We start from the raw sequence: 18,572 nt of genomic DNA, 5'->3' as shown, positions 1-18,572 counted from the left end.
TGTGCAGCCTGCATGATGATCCCGTTATCCAGCCTAGCCTTGATGGATTTTGTAGGCATGTCTTGCAGAGGCAGCAACAGTTGTCCTTGGTTGTGACAAGCCTTTTTGTACTTCACTCCTCCAGGACCCTTGTCCTTCTGGCTCATCGTGTGGCATAGCCATGCCGTACAAGCACTACTGTACAAAAGGCTCAAAATAACCTGATTTTAAGGAGGGGACAGAAAAGCCAACAGTCTGGAGCATTTTACCTTTTCTTAAAGGTTCATTCTTTCTAGGATATGTAACTATTGAAGCCTTGGAGGAAACTGGCTATTTGGACCCAAGGAAAATCTATGAATATATCAAGCGTGCACATGCATATGTTCTGGATGGATGAATACATACATACTTGATGTGTCTAAAAAGATCCATTTTCTTTAGAACACAGCCCTGAGCAATATTATTAGTTGCGTAAACCACCTGTCAGTAAGCAGTGATAGTGGTGGTGGGTCTTGTGTCCTAAAGCATGACCCTTGTGTGTGCGCTCCCTAATGTGGCAGCAGTTTGGCTAAGGGTTCTGGGAAAGTGAAGAAGGAGCTGAATAATTGCGCCAAAGGGACTCTAAGGAATGTATGAAAAATGGGTCCTGTGGTTTGTGGAAGGAGGAGTGGCCCTTTTTTTTTGGGGGGGGGGGGGGAGTAGCCAGGGGTGGGGGTGTGTGGTGTAGCTTTGAGAGTAAGTGGGTATTCATTTGTGTCACCAAGTGCTTGCTGGGCACAGGCAATTGCCATCCATCTGGAGTGAGTTGGGCAACTCCTTTTTCTTGTGGCAGAGATGTAGGATTAGAGAAATGGGAGTTGGGTGAAAGAGAGAAGGGTAGTGGGAGGTTTGATCTTTGGTTGTGCAGAGTTGACATTGAGTATGTAATGCTTTTTTGATCAACGGTTAACCTACTCTGTCATATTTGCACATGGCCTGATGGCTCAGACTAGTTCAGGGCTTTTGACTGTGGCTCTTTCATTTGTTGCTTAAAATTTGGGCTCATGCTCGCAGGCTCCACTGTGCAGGGGATTGTGGGTGTTGGAGGTGAGATAAGTCTGAGATGGCAGGGATTCCTCCCAGATTCAGTAACGAGAGCCTCCATTCACTTCGAGGAGCTGACCCCCGTGTGACCCTGGACACCCAGTGGTGTGGCATTTCACATCTTTAGTGATGAATTACATAACCCACGTGTCCTCTCAAGTTGTAGTCTTTATTCTCACAGACTTTACTAGCCCTGAAAAATGATACATTTAAACGAGCGGAGAGGACTAATTAGAATAAATGGAAAATAAAGTGCTTAATCTTATGACTCGGAACCTATTCAAGTTGAGGAAAGGAGTAACATTTTTATGTTAACACTAATCTGGTGTTGATTACTTTTTTTGTTTGGAAACTTAAATCAGATATTCTTTTGCTGAGCCTGACTTCCTGGAACATCCAGCCAATATGTAATCCTTCCATTGATCTTTGTTTTATTTGGACAAGTCCTTAATGTCATGTTTTAATCTGTATATTCAGAGATCATCATAGGGGTGCTGTATATTAACGAAAAGATTTTAAGTCCCTTTTAACCAAAGACAAAGGCTGAATTTTGGTTTCATTTGAAGTGGTTTGTTTGTTATGACCTTCCCCAGCTTTTGAAAGCTGTGGGCAGCTGTAGTTCTTGGGTCAAGCTACTGTTATACCAGGGCCCCGATAGTACGCTCTGCTTGCATTATCGCATTAACAACTCAAAATCTTTATTTTGAGGGCAGTTTCAAGTCCCGTGATCTTTTGCAGATGGAAAACTTTCACAAGCTTTCATTTATTTCCCCTCTTGTTTTGTCTCAGACATCAAGGCATTTCTGTTCTGTTTTGAAGTGGATAAGGAATATTACAGGCTACCAGCGTTTGCAGTCTGTGTTGGAGTTCCCAGCTCCTTCACACAAACAACAAGCATGGCGATATGCTTAGAGGTTCACTGGAATCCTTGAAGTGGAGGAAACGGTCGAAGCAGAGGGAATTTGTGCGGGACGGAAAGTTTTGACAGCTGGGCTGGGGGGTTATAACTTTGCATCTTGGAATCTCTCCCATGGAGCATAAGGAACATGGTGCCCTGCTCTCATAAAAACCTTTGGTATTTTGGAAAGTGGGATTCGGGCCAGAATGGATTGCTTTTGTCTGACCTTTGAATTTTTTCTTTTACCTTGGAATGTTTGTTAAAAAGGTTGTTTTTCTTATGGACGACATTTTTTCTATCTTTCGATAATGTGGTTTTGTAGAAAACAACCTTGTTTTTGGTTGCAGGGCATTCCTACATCCACAGTGGATTTGAGGGGAAAAAACTTGGGTCAGTTTTTCAAAAAATTCTAATCCATCATAAATGAAGCCGTCTGCATGAAGTAGGAGAGTTCGCATTCTGGTCTGGTTTATCAGTCTCAGCAGAGGCATTAACATCAAATTCTACAGGGATGAAAATACCAGATGGGCTCATGAGAATGAAGGGAAATATCAGCCAGACCCAGACTGGACAGAGTATTGCTGCAAGGGCTCTGGCATTCTTTCCCTGGGGATTCTGTTGGCTGGCATCACATATGAGATGATGTAAAGACTGCTTCCTGTCTATCAGGAATTTTTTTTTTTTAAATATAAAGTCACCTCATTACCAATGGAGACCGCAACAACCCCAGGTCCACCATAATGGAAGAGTCAGGTCATTGTGTTGTTACAGGAAGAGCACTGTCTGTACAGAGGAGCTGAACCATTTCTTGTTCTCTTCTGCAGCTGTAATGTGTCATGGCAGTGGGCTGCTGTGATTGGCAGTTGGGGAAGGGCAGATGTTCACTCTGATTGGCAGTTGTAGCAAGGATACGCAAAGCGATATCTGGGGCTCAGAGTTTATAGGCCTGGTTTATGCCGTCTGTCTCTGAAGGAAACATTGGGTTTGGAGTCCAAAGGGCACTTGGCAGTCAGAGAGAGTACTTCCTGTTGGCAGAAATCATCATGCCGATACTGCTTGACAGGAAGTAGAGAACTCCAATTCAGGCTCCTTACAGGCAGTCATTAATTTAGTGGAACCCCTGCTTCGGATGAAAGTAGTATTATTATAGTCCTGATTTATAATGGTGCTTTTAAAATCACATCACCACTCCTTTCCCCACTCCCCATGACACACAGATACGAACCTCACATTCTTAATAAGGGTTTCTGTTATCTATGACTAAGACCAGATGATGATGAGGAGTCAGACAGGGAGTCAGACTCAGTTTTTCTCCTATTATGTATTTTCCATTTCTCCTCATCCTGTTTTGCAGTGACGTGCTTATTTTTAAACCCACCATGCAGACACTTTAACCACTAGAGCTTAATTTAATGAAATGAGTTTAAGGAAAGGCCACTTTCTGTTATTGTCTTTATGCTTTTTTCCCTGTTTTCAGTTTAACTTTGGAATTGGTGATTGTTTGTAGATCACCTAGCTGCAACTCCACTGCACTCTTATAGGAGCACTGAAGTGTGATGGATGGAATACAATGTATTCTCCTGCAGCTAATGGCTATTTTTTATTTTATTATTTTTTTACACTACACATCCCATAGTGCACCGCAGTGGAGCAAGGACTGAATGGAGGATAGATATGCTGCCATCGTTGCCATCCCTGCAACCCTGAACAGTACCCCTGTTAGTGGGCAGTTCTGAGTGGTTGGATGAGGGAACCCGGGCTGATGTAATCCACCCTGTAAGGAAAGCCAGTTGTGTTCTGGCTCTATGGACTCCCTGTCATTGCTGGCTAATGACATAGCCCAGCCCTGTATTTGTGAAGTCTAAGGCCCTGTAAGCTGGAAGTGCCATTACTGACTCAAGCATGATATCTTTTATTTAATATCGTTGTTGGAAAACCCAGCTTTGAGGAGTCCGAATCTAAGATAATGTAGTACTGGCTTACATTACTCATTGGAATAGGATGAATAGACTAACTGCCCCCTGGACTCTAAATAAAATGACCAAGCACTGATGTGGTGTGGTGTGGTTGCATGAGAGGTTCCAGAAAGTCCTCTCCCTAAGATTTCAGCTAGTACTCCTTTGATATTGTTAATGGTTTTGGAATAATTGAGTATTCCTTGTAACCTATGTCCATGGGGGAGGGGCTGCATTTGTTCCCATTTCTGTGGCTCAGTCTATGCCAAAAGGGTCTGATTTAGCCTATTTCAATGGCCATGTCTATGAGGATTGGGCTGGGTTTAGTCCATTTCTGTGAAGAACAGGCTGAGGAGAGTAGGCAGATGTTGGACGCGTGATGTTTGCTAGATTCTGAAAGCAACAGAGGAACCTTTGTGTCCAGTCTGATTCTGTGGGTGAGGTCTGTCCCTTTAGGGAATATTCTGTGTGTGACACTGTTATCTTCACAAAACGCTACTGGATGGCTGCCCCCCTCCCACCAACCCATCCCTGCATGTAGCTCTCTATCAGAGCAATGATGTATCAAAGAGGAACTTTTATCATGTGTTTATTTCTCTAGTTCTCTCAGCAACTTTCCTTCACTGTTACATGCTAGCTGGGGGCATTGAGAAATGCACTGCACTCATAAATAAGCAGTGAATTCTTACCCTGTTCATTTTTCTGTATTTTTTGCACATTTTCCACTAGCTCTTTCTAGTATCAGTTATTGCCTGTTTAATCTCACCGTCGTGCATTTTGTTTTGATGTCAGATTTTAGATATAGGGCACTGTGATATGATTCTCACATTGGCTAAAACAGAGATGCGATACTGAAATAAATGTCCATCGTAGATAGCATTCATTTAAAAGGTTGTGGTGAAGGAGTGAGTGTTTAATGAGTCATCCAAAGTGCGAAGGCTCATCTCACCACGCGGTCAGATCCGACATCCTGCACAGAATAAACAGGACCGCAGCTTAATAAGCAAGTAATGGCTTTGCTGTTCATAGCCTTTGAGTGCTATTTAGTGAGACGAGACTGTACACACTAGGGGAGGTGTCATTAATCGGAGATGCCAGAAGAAATATCTGTTAAACTAACACTTTGGAGAAGGGGGTGAGGGAAGTTGCTCCCTTTTTCACTTAGAGAGGTCCACTGTGAATTTAATCAGTGCGGCAACGCGCTCAAACGCCGTAAATGCCTCCATGTACGTTGGAGGCCACCTGCTGCCGCGGTGCGTTGACAGACAGTGGAGGAGGCAGAAGGGGGTGTGCCTCTGACTGACACTGTTACTCCTGCTCCCGCGCTTTCCCAAACAAACGGCGGCGTGTGCGGTAAAATGTCACAGTAGTCTGGCACGCCCTCCACATGCAGGGGTGGCGGCTTATGGTTCTAGGCGGGCGGCCAAGTGCCCCCCGTCACAGAGGCGCTGTGAAGTGTTTCTCACCAGCCTTTCCTCAACCTTCTGCTCTTTATAGAATTAAAGCAGGGGGGTGGGGGCTGGGGGTATATTTGGTGGGAACACTCCAGTTTGATTACAGTGTGCATGGGACAGAGTTCTCAGCACCCATGCCAAGCCAAACAAGCAAATTGGATTATATTTCCCCCTTTAATGGCACGTCGTGACAACAGCCTGCTCCTGACCAAAGGAGTTTTTTTTTGGCCTGTTTTTCCTGTTTTGTCTGACTTTTCCTTCCACCTCTCTCATCTTTCCTACCTTTTCTGAAATGCAGATCGGAACAAAAGAGGCCCCCTTGACCTGAAAGATTCCTATTGCCCATGGCATTGTGGGTAATGATGGCTGGCGTTGCCACAGTACAGATGTACAGCTGTTTGCACTTGGCTTATGTGCCTCCTTTCCAGCACTCTGCTCTTTAAACAGTAATTGCAGGAGTCTGGAAATGTTTTTGGGGCACCACTGCAGTTAAGAACTGAGATCAGAAGAGGGTTGTATGTTCTAATCCTAGCAGAATTGATCAGTTGCTCCTGTAAACACCTGTTTGTCAAAATTGGATGGAGGGACTGTGAGTATTTGATTTGGTTCTGCAGTCCCACAGTGAGCTGTCTAACCTGATCTGGTTGCGTTTTGGCTTACAGGGAGTTGTTTTTCTGATCTGGTTCTTCTGTGGTTCACAGGTAGCTGTGTGAAGTGTAACAAGGCAGTGTACGGTGCCAGCCAGGCATGCCAGGCAATGGGAAGCCTCTATCACGACAGCTGCTTCACCTGCAGTGCCTGCAGTAAGTACAGCCGGCCCTCCACGCACAGATCCACTCATGCACTTAAACTATATGCCTGGAATCTATCTATCTATCTATCTATCTATCTAATCTCTCTCTTTCTCTCTCTCTCACACACACAAATACAGCAGTCACATACACATTATTACACTCAGACAGTCAGCCAGACACTACCAAGCTCACCTGAGTAAGTACCCACTGATTCACACATGTACATACATGACCCATTCACAATCTAAATACACCCACAATCCACATTTTTTGAAAAGCTTAATCCTTCAAATACTAGGCTCTTAACCAGCTCAACTCTGCATGATATTTTGTGCTTGACTAGGTTGACTGTTTCTCTCTAGTTCTTTGTGGAGCTCTTGCTCTGGCAGGAAAGAGCAAGTATACAGTCTTTCTTTCACTCTTCCCACACACTCCTGTCATCTCCTGCTTTGAGCCCAAAGCAACAGCCGACTTATTTCCACCATTTACCTCTTCTTATTTTGGTTTAAGGGTGTGTCACCTTTGGTAAATTCACATTGACTTCATTTTCCATGTGCAGTGGAGGATTGTGGGATATATAGTCACTACATGCCTTGAACTATAGATAAGTATCTGCATTAGAGGAGAGATTCATGTCTTTAAGACAGAGTACTGTCTCCTTGATCAGGAGAATCTAAACAATATTAAATTGTTTATTGCTGTAAAAAAGCATAACTCACTCAGCCCGTGACCTAGAGATGATAAGTTTTAATCTCATGTGGAGCATTATCATGGTCATCCGTAATGTGGCATACAATGCATGCCATGTAACATATCTGGAATGAGGGTACCCAAGAGTAAATGCATGTTGTAATGATATGGTATTTGTCAATTCCTCTGAACAGGTGCTTTGTTGATCACATGAAAAATTCAAATCATTCAAATGTATGTGCTAACCTATGGCTAGCATTGTGACCAACAATGTGAGAGTAACGTGAGAAGACAGCTTGATTTAATGGCAGTGCTATTGCTGATATTCCCTCGGGGCCAAAGGCAGTTTGTTTACTGGGCGGGAGGCCGAGCCTGAGAAATGTGGGGGCCGAAATCGCATTCAGGGCATTCTGTCTGAGAATGAGAGAGTGGGGTCTAACCAAAGGCAAGTGACTGCAAGAGAGAAACAGGAAGTGCAGGAGGTCAGAGGTTGCCCTGCTGTCAGTGGTGCTGGGGATTCCTTCCCTCTGGACTCCTTCCTCGATGAGGGCCTTGTGGATGTGCTTTTTCCATAGGGTATGGTGAGCATGTGTTGCTGTGGGGGGATGTGTGATTATGGTTTCTCCAACATACACTTGTGTATATAGTATGAAGCAGGAGAGAGAGGGGGGGAACACAGCTAAAATCTTAGGATGACCAACTGCTGTTCTTTGGAGATGCTCAATGGGCTTTGCTGAGTCTCCCACACTCTCTACCATGAGGAGTTTAAATTCTTCCCACAAGAGCAGTATTTACTTAATTCTGGTTGCCCGCTGGACATCTCTGCACCACACAAGTGGTGCCCTACCTTGGGTACACTGTATTCCAATTGGCGCGTTCAGTCACATGCTGAAAAGTGACCCTTCACCGTCTAATGGACCCTGTGACATTCCAGAGCTGCAGAGCATTCTATGGATGGTTGCCGTTCTGGTATGGCTGTATCGGCTAATTAAAATCTGTCATCCAATTATCTCCTGAAAAACCCCGGTTGTGCAGCGGCGCCGGCTGCTTCCATTAGTCTGCGGTGTGCAGCCTGGCCTTTGGCCCCCCCGTCATCCTCTGAGATGTCTGATTAACACGGCTGCTTCATTCCTTATCATCAGTGCATATGCTATGCTGCGTTGCCACGTGGGTCTATTGTGTATTCACAGGTGTGTGAACATGGTGCTGTTGGTAAACGAATAGTGACTTTATCAGTGATTCTATAATTCATCTTTCTGGTGGCCACCACCGACAGTAAATAGTGAAATTAGATTCTCCCCACAGAAGAATTATGATGTGATGCTAACAGTCTGGAACTGAATGATAGTCTGCTTGTTCAAAGGCATCGGCTTAGGGTAGGCGCTTTATGGACCCACTAATCTTTACATAATGTTGATAGAATGTCGGTAGAACTACTCTAAACTCATACTTGTGCACAAGAAGAGTATCTCTATCTGTCTGAGAAAGCAACAGAAGGTGAAGAAGAAAGAAAGGGAGAGACAGAAGGGGGGTGAAAGAGGGGTAGAATGAGAGGAGAAGGGAAGGAGAGAGAGGAGGCATAGAGTGAGGGAGAGGTGGTTAAGGGTAAAGGGGAGAGGGCTGAGGGCACAGTGTTTAGAGTGAAGGTGTTGGGGTTCTTCACTCTGCTGGATGCAAGAAAGGGGCCCCACTAGAAAGGAATTTTGGTTTGTTGATACTGTGGGTAGGGGACTGTTATGTCAGCTGGGCCAGGGGGTGGGCGAGGGGGCCCAGCGTAGGACAGAAGGACCTGTCAGACAACACATGCACCCCCGGCACATGTCCCACCACACAGACGCTGTCTCCTCAAACACCACCTCCGTGTGCCTCAACCATCCCCCTAGGTTCCTCTGTCTTATAACAGAGGGTAGGGGGGCTGCCATATTTGTGTGAAAGAGGTGAACCAGTTTAGTGTGTGTTCATACAGAGTGTCCTTGTGTCCAAGGCCCTCCTTTTTGTTAAATACAGCTTTACAGACTAAAAAAATACAACGAACAGCACTGCTACTGTTGAACTGAGAGTGGAATTTAGCTTCACATGTAATTGAGGGGCAGGGCGGAAAGGTAAATGCTGAAAATAACCAGCGGGGTGCTGCAGATGCCCATATAAGGCTGTGGTTCTGGCAAAATAAGCAAAGTCCTGGTAAGACTTAAATCTCGCCCAGCAGGGTGGAGGGCTAGTAGATTAGAGTGCTCTGACACCAACCAGGCCAGGCCTCTGGGAGGTTCCAACTGTGTGTGCAAAGCTTTTAGGGTAGTGAGCTGCAGCCCAGACGAACATGTGGTGATAAACCATGCCAGTTTTAATTCCACTGCAGTCAAAGTTTCGGGATCTTCCAGCTTACTTGATCATCCTGCAATGCGTCAATCATGTGTCAGTATCCAATGTGCTGTTCGCCCTGTGCCTTTCCACATCAACAAAGTGTTCATATTTGTTTTGAATCCAGCCCTGGCCCTTTCAAATCTCTGCAGCCCTGTTTGGCTTGATTTGATCAGCTTAATGGAAATGCAGTTACCTTCCTCTCTATTTGGCAGAGGTGGATGGAAGGATGACTTTTTTTTTTTTTTGCTTGGAGACAGAGCTCTGATTGTTGGGCCCACAAACAGCATCTGCACTGTGTTGTGTTTGACACACTTAATCAGCTTCTCAGTTTGGCCAATCGAGTGGCTGCAGTCTGACTGCCTTAATTAATGAATTATACCTGTGTACATGTGCTTTTGATAGAGGGCCATGTATCAAAGGTCTGAAAGGTCTGTACTATTTAATAATAGACTGTTTTAATGACCAGAACCTCTCCAAAAGTAATGCAATATTAATATGAATCATTTGATAGGGGGCGGGTGGGGCGGTGTGAATGATAGTGATGATATCCCATTTTAAGACAATTGAAACTCATCTGAGCCCTGTGTCAGGTTATATCTTTCTTATAACGAAGAAAAAAAATCAGTTTTTTCTTATGAATCAAGAGGCTTTGTTTCTAATGCAAAGATTTTATGTTTAAAAAATTAAAAGATGTGAGGGTTTATATGGCTTTAGCAAAGGCATTGTGGAGTACATTGCAGCTACACTGCAGGAAGAATTTGACGGTGTGTTGGCTGTTGCTGGTTATGTACTTTTTTAGCTCTACAGTTTAAGGTCAAACCCAGCAACACTACTTGAGTCAAGTGAAAAGAAAAAACTCTCTTAATAGTTTTTTCCTGTCAGGAAAAAACAAGTTAACTTATAGGCGGGAGAATGGATTCATGGGTGTGAAGGACAGTGTAGTCCAAGGCCTTTGCCTCAGGTGTCTCACTCTCAGAGGAACAGCTGTGGGTAAATCCAGGTCTGATAATACCGATTATATAACCAGTCTTTTTCTGTACTTTGTCTCTGATGATTGCATTCACATGACCTTTTTACTTAACACTAGAATGTAATAAGGTATGACCATATCCTTGAGGAATAGGAAGCTGTTGTTTTTATTGATATATGTTTTTAATAATTTTTGTGCCCTCGCAGCTCTTGGCAAAATGGTAGACTGAGAACAGTCCAGACATTTTCCTGCCTTTTCCCCTTTATGTAACCCTATTTTCCCCCTTTATGTAACCATATTTGTTGGAGTTGTCAGTTCTATGTCAGGCTTGTCTCACAGCAACACAGCCTCTGTGCTAGTGCAGGAGACCTGACTCCAGATCAGTGAAATCATACAATGCACTTGCACACAGCCAAAGGCTATTTCTCACGCTACAAGTTGTATCACAGTGCATCGCAGTGAAGTTGGAGCCCATTTGGGGACATGCGCTACTCCGCTGAGCATGTTGGAGCAACTTGCAGGTCCCTGATGAATCGTGGGTTTGGGCTGAGTGTGTCTGTCCTAGTGTGCATGTAGAATGCACCTAGACCATGCATGTAACCATTACCACACCTGTATTGGTATACACCTCTCTTAAAGCTGGGTGCAACAGATGAAGTCACCACTGCCACACTGGATGATGCAGAATTAATAGTTTGCAGCCTCTTCTTTTATTTTGTTTTCCTGATCTTTCAAATGCAGCATGTTAAATGGACTACCAGTTTCTACAGTCTGAATAACTTCTGTCATAGATAAATGATCATACTATTCTAGATAGATCATTTATGAAAATAAATCATGTCCGTCTTTAAGGAAGATGTCATATTTGTAAGCAGGAAATGACATGAAGGACAAGAGAAAACAACAGTATTAAGTGCCCAGCAGCAATAGGCCAGATGTTGCAAATGTTCTGATCAACATGAGCATTCTGGAAGGGATGTGGTCTAAAGCGGAACATCCATAGATAGCACAGGAATGCAGGCACCACTGGAACCTCTTGTTATGACCTGGAACCTCCTCGACAAAGGATGGACGGAACACTGGAGCTGAATATCTGGTCGTGAAAGAATGTCTTGGTTAATACTTTTGTTTTTTTCCCGTACACATTTCCAAAATATGGTGGCAGTAAGCCTTCAGAAGGGGTGTTACACAGTTTACAGAATGAAGGATTTAAAGGTTTTATCTATAACCCCTGTCAAACCGCGAGTGGTCTGTGTTATTTCATTTAGGTCCTCAGGAATATTTTCCTTGCCATGTTGTGGAGGATGTGGATTTATTGCCAAAGAAAGTTGTGTCTGTCTGACAGGGGACTTAGTGAGGCCTTAAGCCCTCCGTATCTAAAATACATTGTAGACAGTAATCGGTGGAAGGTTTCTCTTTTAGCACTTGGCTCTCAGGAGAGAGTGAAGCTAGCTGCCTGTCAAAAGCCCCGTAGCCCTTGCTGCTGTGATGAATCTCTGTATCCTGGCAACAGGTTGCTGGGTGCCAGGACTGTGTTGAGTACTACTCCAGATAGGCAAGCTGATCGGCTTTTAATAAAATCTGTCAGCTAGGGAGTCACGGAGACCCCTGATATTGACCCCTGACAGGGGTCTCGGAGGCATATTGGTAAAAAGAAGGGATTGTAACCCAAGGGTTGCTGGTTTGATTTCCAGATCCTTTCCTCTTAGGCGCCACACCTCCAGCATGTAACAGTGGATTCCACCTTACTCCATCCTGACCCATCTAACTGGGTGATTCTTTCAGCTCACTTTCTTTTAGGTAAATGTCCCATAGAGCTATAGCAATGCCACAAAAACCTCTGTGACACCCCCCAACACACACAGATAGACACATACACACACATGCAAAATGTGTCAAATTCTAAAATTTAAAGAGGAAATGGTCACCAAGCATTGATACAAAGCAGTGATATATTTGTGACACCCTTTATTTGCCAGTCTTAAAAGCTGTTTTACACAGACATTGAAAATGGGGCAGCTGTGTTAGGGTACAGCAGGCTTATGGTAAAGCCCAGGGTGATCATTCTTTGCTTCAGTTTGGTGTGACTGTGGCTCCGGACTCTGACCGTTAACAGAAGGGGAATATCAGAGAAAATATTAGAGGATATCAGAGAATATCACAGCTCACAATAGCACAACATGCTCCTCTGGGCCACTCAGAGGGACTACATTTTTCATAACTTAATCCAATGTCCAGACTACGGTAATCATGTACAGAGTTCACCTTTATTCATAAGCGGTGAGGAGGGCTGATGGAAAAACCTTGCATCTCGTTCCCATCTGCCTTAGCCCTGCAGCTTCCCATGGCTGAGCTCTCAGCAAAAGCTCACACGGGAAATGTTTCATGAGTTAAACTGGCCACAGGCTGTCGAGAAATTCACCTGCCAAATTGTCCTGCCAAGGCGTTTCCATGTCTGCTGATATTCACAAGGTGGCAGCAAGTTAGACGCCCCTGTTTGGGAGTGTCCTTCTTGGGGCTCTCAGGGAAGCACTATAAGGGTTAACGGCCATGCTCTCCCCCCCCCCCCCCCCCCCCCCCACCCACCAAAAATGTGAGGAATGCGCCTCCTTCCTGTGCGGCATGGTCCGTATGAATCCGCGCAGTGTGGAGGAGGGGTAAATTCGGCCAGACGTGAATGAACACCATGTCTTGGCCTCCGGAGTACAACCATGCTGCACAAAGCCTGAATTCTCACAGGAAGCCCGGTCAGCTTTAACGTGCGCAAAGAAAGGGGAAAAACTCCCACGTTCTATCAGTGGCTCATACCTTTGCCTCTCCTGGGCAAAAGTAAAAGATATTTAATCAGTTAGTGTTGTTTCTTAATTAGATCCTATCAAACTCAATTACATTCATGCAGGATTGGTTGTCGTCATTGGATGCCTCTCATTCACGGGATGTGTGTGCAGATTAAATCAGGGAGTTGTTTTGACGTGTTTATTTGATTTTGTGTTTGGAGATTAGTGGGATGAAATTAACTCCAAGCATCTGCAATCCTGGAATCTCTTCACAAGCGTCCTCTCCTGAGAAAAAGTGGAGCTCATGCAGAAAAGAGAACTTAATCCCCTTTCCAATTCATACAGTGATTTTAGGACAGTGTCAGTTGGTGTATGGCTAAAAGATCTCAAGGTCTTGAACCATTTTAAGCTTCTCTGAGATTTTTTTAAAGTCCTAAATGATCACAACATTAAAATGAATATGGTTGTGTAAACTGATATGTGTTGTTTTTTGTTTGTTTGGTTTCTAAGTTTAGAACAGAGTTTTAATAATGCCTGTCTGCTGTTCTGGGGACAAATAATGTGAACTGTCAGTTGATAGCATTTGCTCAGCTAATGCACAGTATTTCTCACAGCATTGTCATGTCATTTTGGGGTAATGAAAATGGAATTGGTATCATGTTGAGAGTTAAGAGGATGGTGTAAGAATGTTGTGAGTTTAGTGAGGTTGGAGTGAAGCTCACTGGAAATTCACCCAACTTTTGCTTTCTGTCTCAGGTCGACGGCTGCGGGGGAAGGCGTTCTACTATGTCTGTGGAAAGGTGTTCTGTGAAGAGGACTTCCTGGTGAGTGACTGATATATTTCTATGATTCGGGTTCTGAAAGAGAAAAATGTGTAAGACAAAAAAGAACAGAAAATCCAAATATGAGAATTTAAATTCAGGTAAGATTTTCAGGGGAAAAAAGTAAATGAGTGTTTGGCTGGACTTGAAATACCAAACAGACACCAATGTTGCATTCCAGAGTTACCCCTCAATCCCTCAAGGCTGACTTGGAGTAGCCAACCAAACATTTCCCAGAGTTTATGTCCCTCAGAAAACAGTCCCAGGTGCTCCTTGAAGTAAAAACACCACTACTCCACTTCATTCTAGTGCAATTACAGCACTGTTCAAATTGCTCTGTTAAATTTTGTTTTAGTTTCTTACTGCAATGCCTGGTAGTAATTTAGACCCTTTTTAGGAGATCCATTTGTGTTTTTCCTTTCACTGAGGGATTTTAAGCCTCACACCTTAATGACAAATGGGCACATTTGTGTTGGTTATTTTCTGCGGTGACTTGACTTCGGTTTCCACATGACTGAACACAACTGAATTTGGGGACTTGGGTTAATTTTCCAGGCTGAAGAGGAACAGAAGTATGCTCATGAACAATTTACATCAAATTAATTCATTTCAATTTCAATTCTGGGCTGAAAACTGCAGGCCTCCCTCCCTTTCCTCCTTTTATTTGTAGTTGGTGTTAAACACCCCTACATTGCTGCTTTTTTAAAAAAAAATCTCGTCTGGTCTGCAGGCATATGCAGGCTGTTGTTTGGGCTAGCCACAGCACTTAGTGGAAACCGTACAACCGCCTTCGGACCCGTCCGTAGCTAAGTCTCAGAGTTTCTGGGACACTGTTGTGGGATTCATAACAGATTGGAAAGGCTGGGAAGTGGCCCAGCTTGGAAAGTGATGAGTAACTTGGCCAGAGACGCTGTCAGCGGGCTGCGCAGTTTTCCACAAGACCTCCCCTGTTCTCTGCGTCTGGGATCCTCATCTCTCTCCCTCTTTGTAATTGGCAGTACTCCGGTTTCCAGCAGTCAGCGGACAAGTGCAACGTTTGCGGACATCTAATAATGGACATGGTGAGTCTCCTGTGACTCCTCCAATTATTTGAACTTCCCTGACTTGTGTGTGCATGTGCATGTGTGTGGGTGTGTGTAGGTGTGTGTGTAGGTGTAGGTGTGAGTGGGTGGGTGGGTGGTTGTGTGTGTGTGTGTGTGTGTGTGTGTGTGTGCGCTTATACAGTGATGTCTGTTCCAGCTCCATGATTTTTCCGCTTAGTGCCTAGTCTTAACTGTCAAAATATCACTGGGAGGGGCTTGAGGTGAGGGGTCCAGTGTTGCTCAGCTAAAATGTTTCAGTCCAGCCACCAGCGCGGCGCTGATGAGTGCTGACTTGGCTGCACATCTCTAGGCCTTTAGCACTGAGACCAGGGGATGTACTGGATGCATATTACACTGGGCCAAATTGCACTAGTGAAAGAGGGACCTACTGCTATGTTTAGAACTTTCTCTGCGGCCAGCAGACCAGACCGGCTCTAATCTGAAAAACAGGCTCAGCTCCTTGGTTCACTCAAGATGTTTATTGATGAGGCTGCACCCTTTGGGAACATCCAGAAAGCTGTCTGCAGCTAAACTAAAATTGCTCACAAACACAAAGGTCCCCTAATAACTGTCCGACCAATGTCCTCCACCCGACTGAGAGCAGATTCTTTTCAGTGCAGAGCTTTTCCCTAATGGATTTCCTGTGGGCACATCTGGAGAGAAGCTGAGAGGAAGTGGTGATTTTAGCAGTGTGTCATCTCTTTCGTTGCGTGTGAAATGGGGAGGGTAAACCAGGACATAAACATGTGCACACACTGTGCGAGATCACAGGTCTCTGTTCATTAACAGCACTTTTGCACACAAAGGATTTCCTCCCTCATTCGAGGTTTAGCATGTGTTCCTCATGCTCAGTGGCTGTAGGAAACATCTCACCAATCAGATGTGTTGTTGTTGTTGTGTGGTCTCCCTAGCCCTGGTCCAGTTCTAGGAAAGATGTAACATGTGGTTGTCTTAACAGGGGCAGAGGCTAATTCTTTTTAATCGCTAATGCATGGATATCTTTTTTTATCTTCTTTGGAGTTGGTGACATGAAGTTGATTTTTGGAAAATGAAGACTGTTTGTTTAGAACTAGAATGGAATCTTGTGTAGGAAGGGCAGCGGAACACTTTCAATATGATTGTCATCAATTCTGCAATGATCTCTGGGGCTGTACATGCAGACGTGGATCACTGATTTTGTTCCATTGTGCAGGGTACTTAACCTGAACCACATCAGGAATTACCCACCAATATACATGGGTGGTGTGAATAATGTACAGAGTGTAAGGAAATAAATCCTGTAAGAAATGACAACAGCCCCAGTCTTAGTATTTCTACACCTCCATTTAACATGATCTTAAAGTAGCTTAATGTAACTTAATGAGCTGCCTTTGTCCAGCTTCAATCCCCCTAAACTGTTGAAACATGCAGGGTTGGCTTACAGTTTGCCCTTTGACCTCTGACCCATCCCCAGATCCTGCAGGCACTGGGGAAATCCTACCATCCTGGCTGCTTCCGCTGTGTGGTCTGCAATGAGAGTCTGGATGGAGTTCCCTTCACTGTGGACACTGAGAACAAGATCTACTGCGTGAGGGACTACCACAAGTGAGTGGACACTTCACACATACAGCAACACAATTACACAACTGGTGGTCTCAAATGAAAGGAACCAGTCGCTCCAATAATGTGTAGTGGACAGCACCAGCAAAGCATGAAACCTTGGCAAAAAACGCAACACCTGGTCTATGTGGGTCTAATGATCAATAATCTGGTCTGGTTGCATTTGGAATTGTGTGTTTTTGTGCGTTTGTGTGTGTATGTACATGTAAGCAAGCTCCTCCTAGTGGGTAAAGGCTACTGTTGTGGATTGCTGCATCCTGTTCTGATAATGTTGTTTGCTTTTGTCTCCCCCCTTCTATGTCCACATGGTGGCCTCAGAGCAAGGTAAATTGACTGGTCCCATTCTGGCTCTCCACCCCCCCCCCCCCACAGTGCTGTAGATTTCACTCCCACAATCATGCCAGGAGACTCAATGTAGTCACCCCCATAATCACATCTTACCCCACCACAATACAGGCACCCCCATAACAATGCTGCTGACTCACGAAATACATTAGTCATTCCCATAATCATTCATCAGTTGTCTGTTTCTTTGAACACACACACACACACACACACACACACACACACATGCACACCAACTGTCATCCCAGCCACTGTCAGGTGAGAGGTCACACACGAACATGACAACAGGGACATCTCGGCATAAGGCTGGCAGTAGTGTGACCAATCTGGAGTCTCAGCTGTGGCAACTGCCCCTGATTATTCAGAAGTGTTGTTTTGAGCAGTGCCCTCTGGGAAAATATTTGGCTGCTATAGAGAAGAGTATTCCAAGCCCAGGCTCTTAGGTCCGCACTCACACTGTACTTTTGTTCCCTTGGAAAACATTTGGCTTCATTCAGCTTCTTGCAGTTAATCCCAATTGAAACCATATTGTACCAACAAAGGATAGCTTGCTCCGTTCATCACTGCCGGGTTCAGAGGTGCACACGGCTCAGAGGAGAGGCCATGAATAAAATGGCCGCATTGTGTCCTCGTGGCTACCTCTTGCGCTCCAAGGCCGGCGGAAAAATCCCTCGCTAGTAATGCGCGTGATTGGCTATGGGGAGGGGAAGGGGGAGGCGTGCCTTAGCCAAATGGATGCATGCGGGCTGACACGTGGCTGGCACGCCCAGCCAAGCACAACACAGGGAGTCAGACAGCCCGGCGAATCCAGTCCGAGACAGACGCCCGACACCCAGCCACACTTCATACGTCACTGCCAGCAGGCCCGCTGCAGCTGTGGCAAGTGATGCGACGCCCTGCTGTTACAGCAATCAGCACTCAGACATCAGTCTGGGACCCAAGCACTGCATCCACACTCAACCGGGAGCTGTGAATCACCCTGCTTTTGACTTTTTTGGAAATGATCTCCTTGATTGCGTGTAGCTATTTCATTTATGCATTCCACTGGTATACTCCACTGGTGTTTGGATCTTACATTTTCTGAACCTCTTTGCTCATTGCAATAATCTGAGTAATATACCCTGTAAACAGTACCTGGAATAGTAACAGCATTAATATAAATTATATAATATACAGATCTGGAAGCCATTGTTTTTAAGAGCAATATATATGCATCTTTCTGGTCTTACGTCAGTTTCCTGTTCATTAGTGGAAAGAGAAATCCTGAGTGCTCAGCAGTGACTTTCCCCAGGCCTCCATTCTGATTGAGAGACAAAGAATTGTAGCCAGAACCAGCAAAGCCAGTGATATTAGCACAGAATATCAACCATACCTTTTTCTTTTCCCTGTAGGAGTTCCACTGTACGCTCCTACTGTATGTTTTCTTTACCATTAGTGTGTGTGTGTCTGTGTGTCTGTGTGGCTGTATGTGTGTGGTCAGAGGGAGGATATCTGTTTGTGTCTGAATGGACAGAAAGAGGAAGTGTGTGTATACATGAATATGTGACTACTTGACTGTAGAGAGAGTATGTGTGTGCATTTTTCATCCTACCACAATCAAATCTGTTCATGCTTTCCTGTGCTGCAAAATGCAGGCGCCATTGTTTGAGAATTCAGACAATCAGGTGCCGGCCATCTGTGGATACAAAATTTGTCTTGGTCTCAGAAACCAAACTGAATTCTTTCTCTTTTTTTTCCTGGTGGTTTTTTCAGGGTTGAGTTATT

The 18,572-nt window shown here is 44.6% G+C and overlaps 1 protein-coding gene across 2 annotated transcripts in view; it reads left to right on the top strand.

The window, feature by feature from the left end:
* Nucleotides 1-18,572, top strand: part of LOC118785094 (LIM domain-containing protein 1) — a 30,691-nt gene that overhangs the window by 5,449 nt on the left and 6,670 nt on the right. The window contains exons 2-6 of one of the 2 annotated variants that reach the window (XM_036539630.1): nucleotides 6,071-6,172; nucleotides 13,718-13,785; nucleotides 14,781-14,843; nucleotides 16,318-16,448; nucleotides 16,782-16,787. In XM_036539630.1, coding sequence (XP_036395523.1) covers nucleotides 6,071-6,172; nucleotides 13,718-13,785; nucleotides 14,781-14,843; nucleotides 16,318-16,448; nucleotides 16,782-16,787 — 370 coding nt within the window. The remainder of the gene's footprint in view (nucleotides 1-6,070; nucleotides 6,173-13,717; nucleotides 13,786-14,780; nucleotides 14,844-16,317; nucleotides 16,449-16,781; nucleotides 16,788-18,572) is intronic. The other variant, XM_036539631.1, reaches the window with a different exon arrangement.

Source organism: Megalops cyprinoides, chromosome 10 (assembly GCF_013368585.1).
Source record: "Megalops cyprinoides isolate fMegCyp1 chromosome 10, fMegCyp1.pri, whole genome shotgun sequence".
NCBI lineage: Eukaryota > Metazoa > Chordata > Actinopteri > Elopiformes > Megalopidae > Megalops > Megalops cyprinoides.
This window is presented reverse-complemented; position numbering and strand designations above follow the sequence as displayed.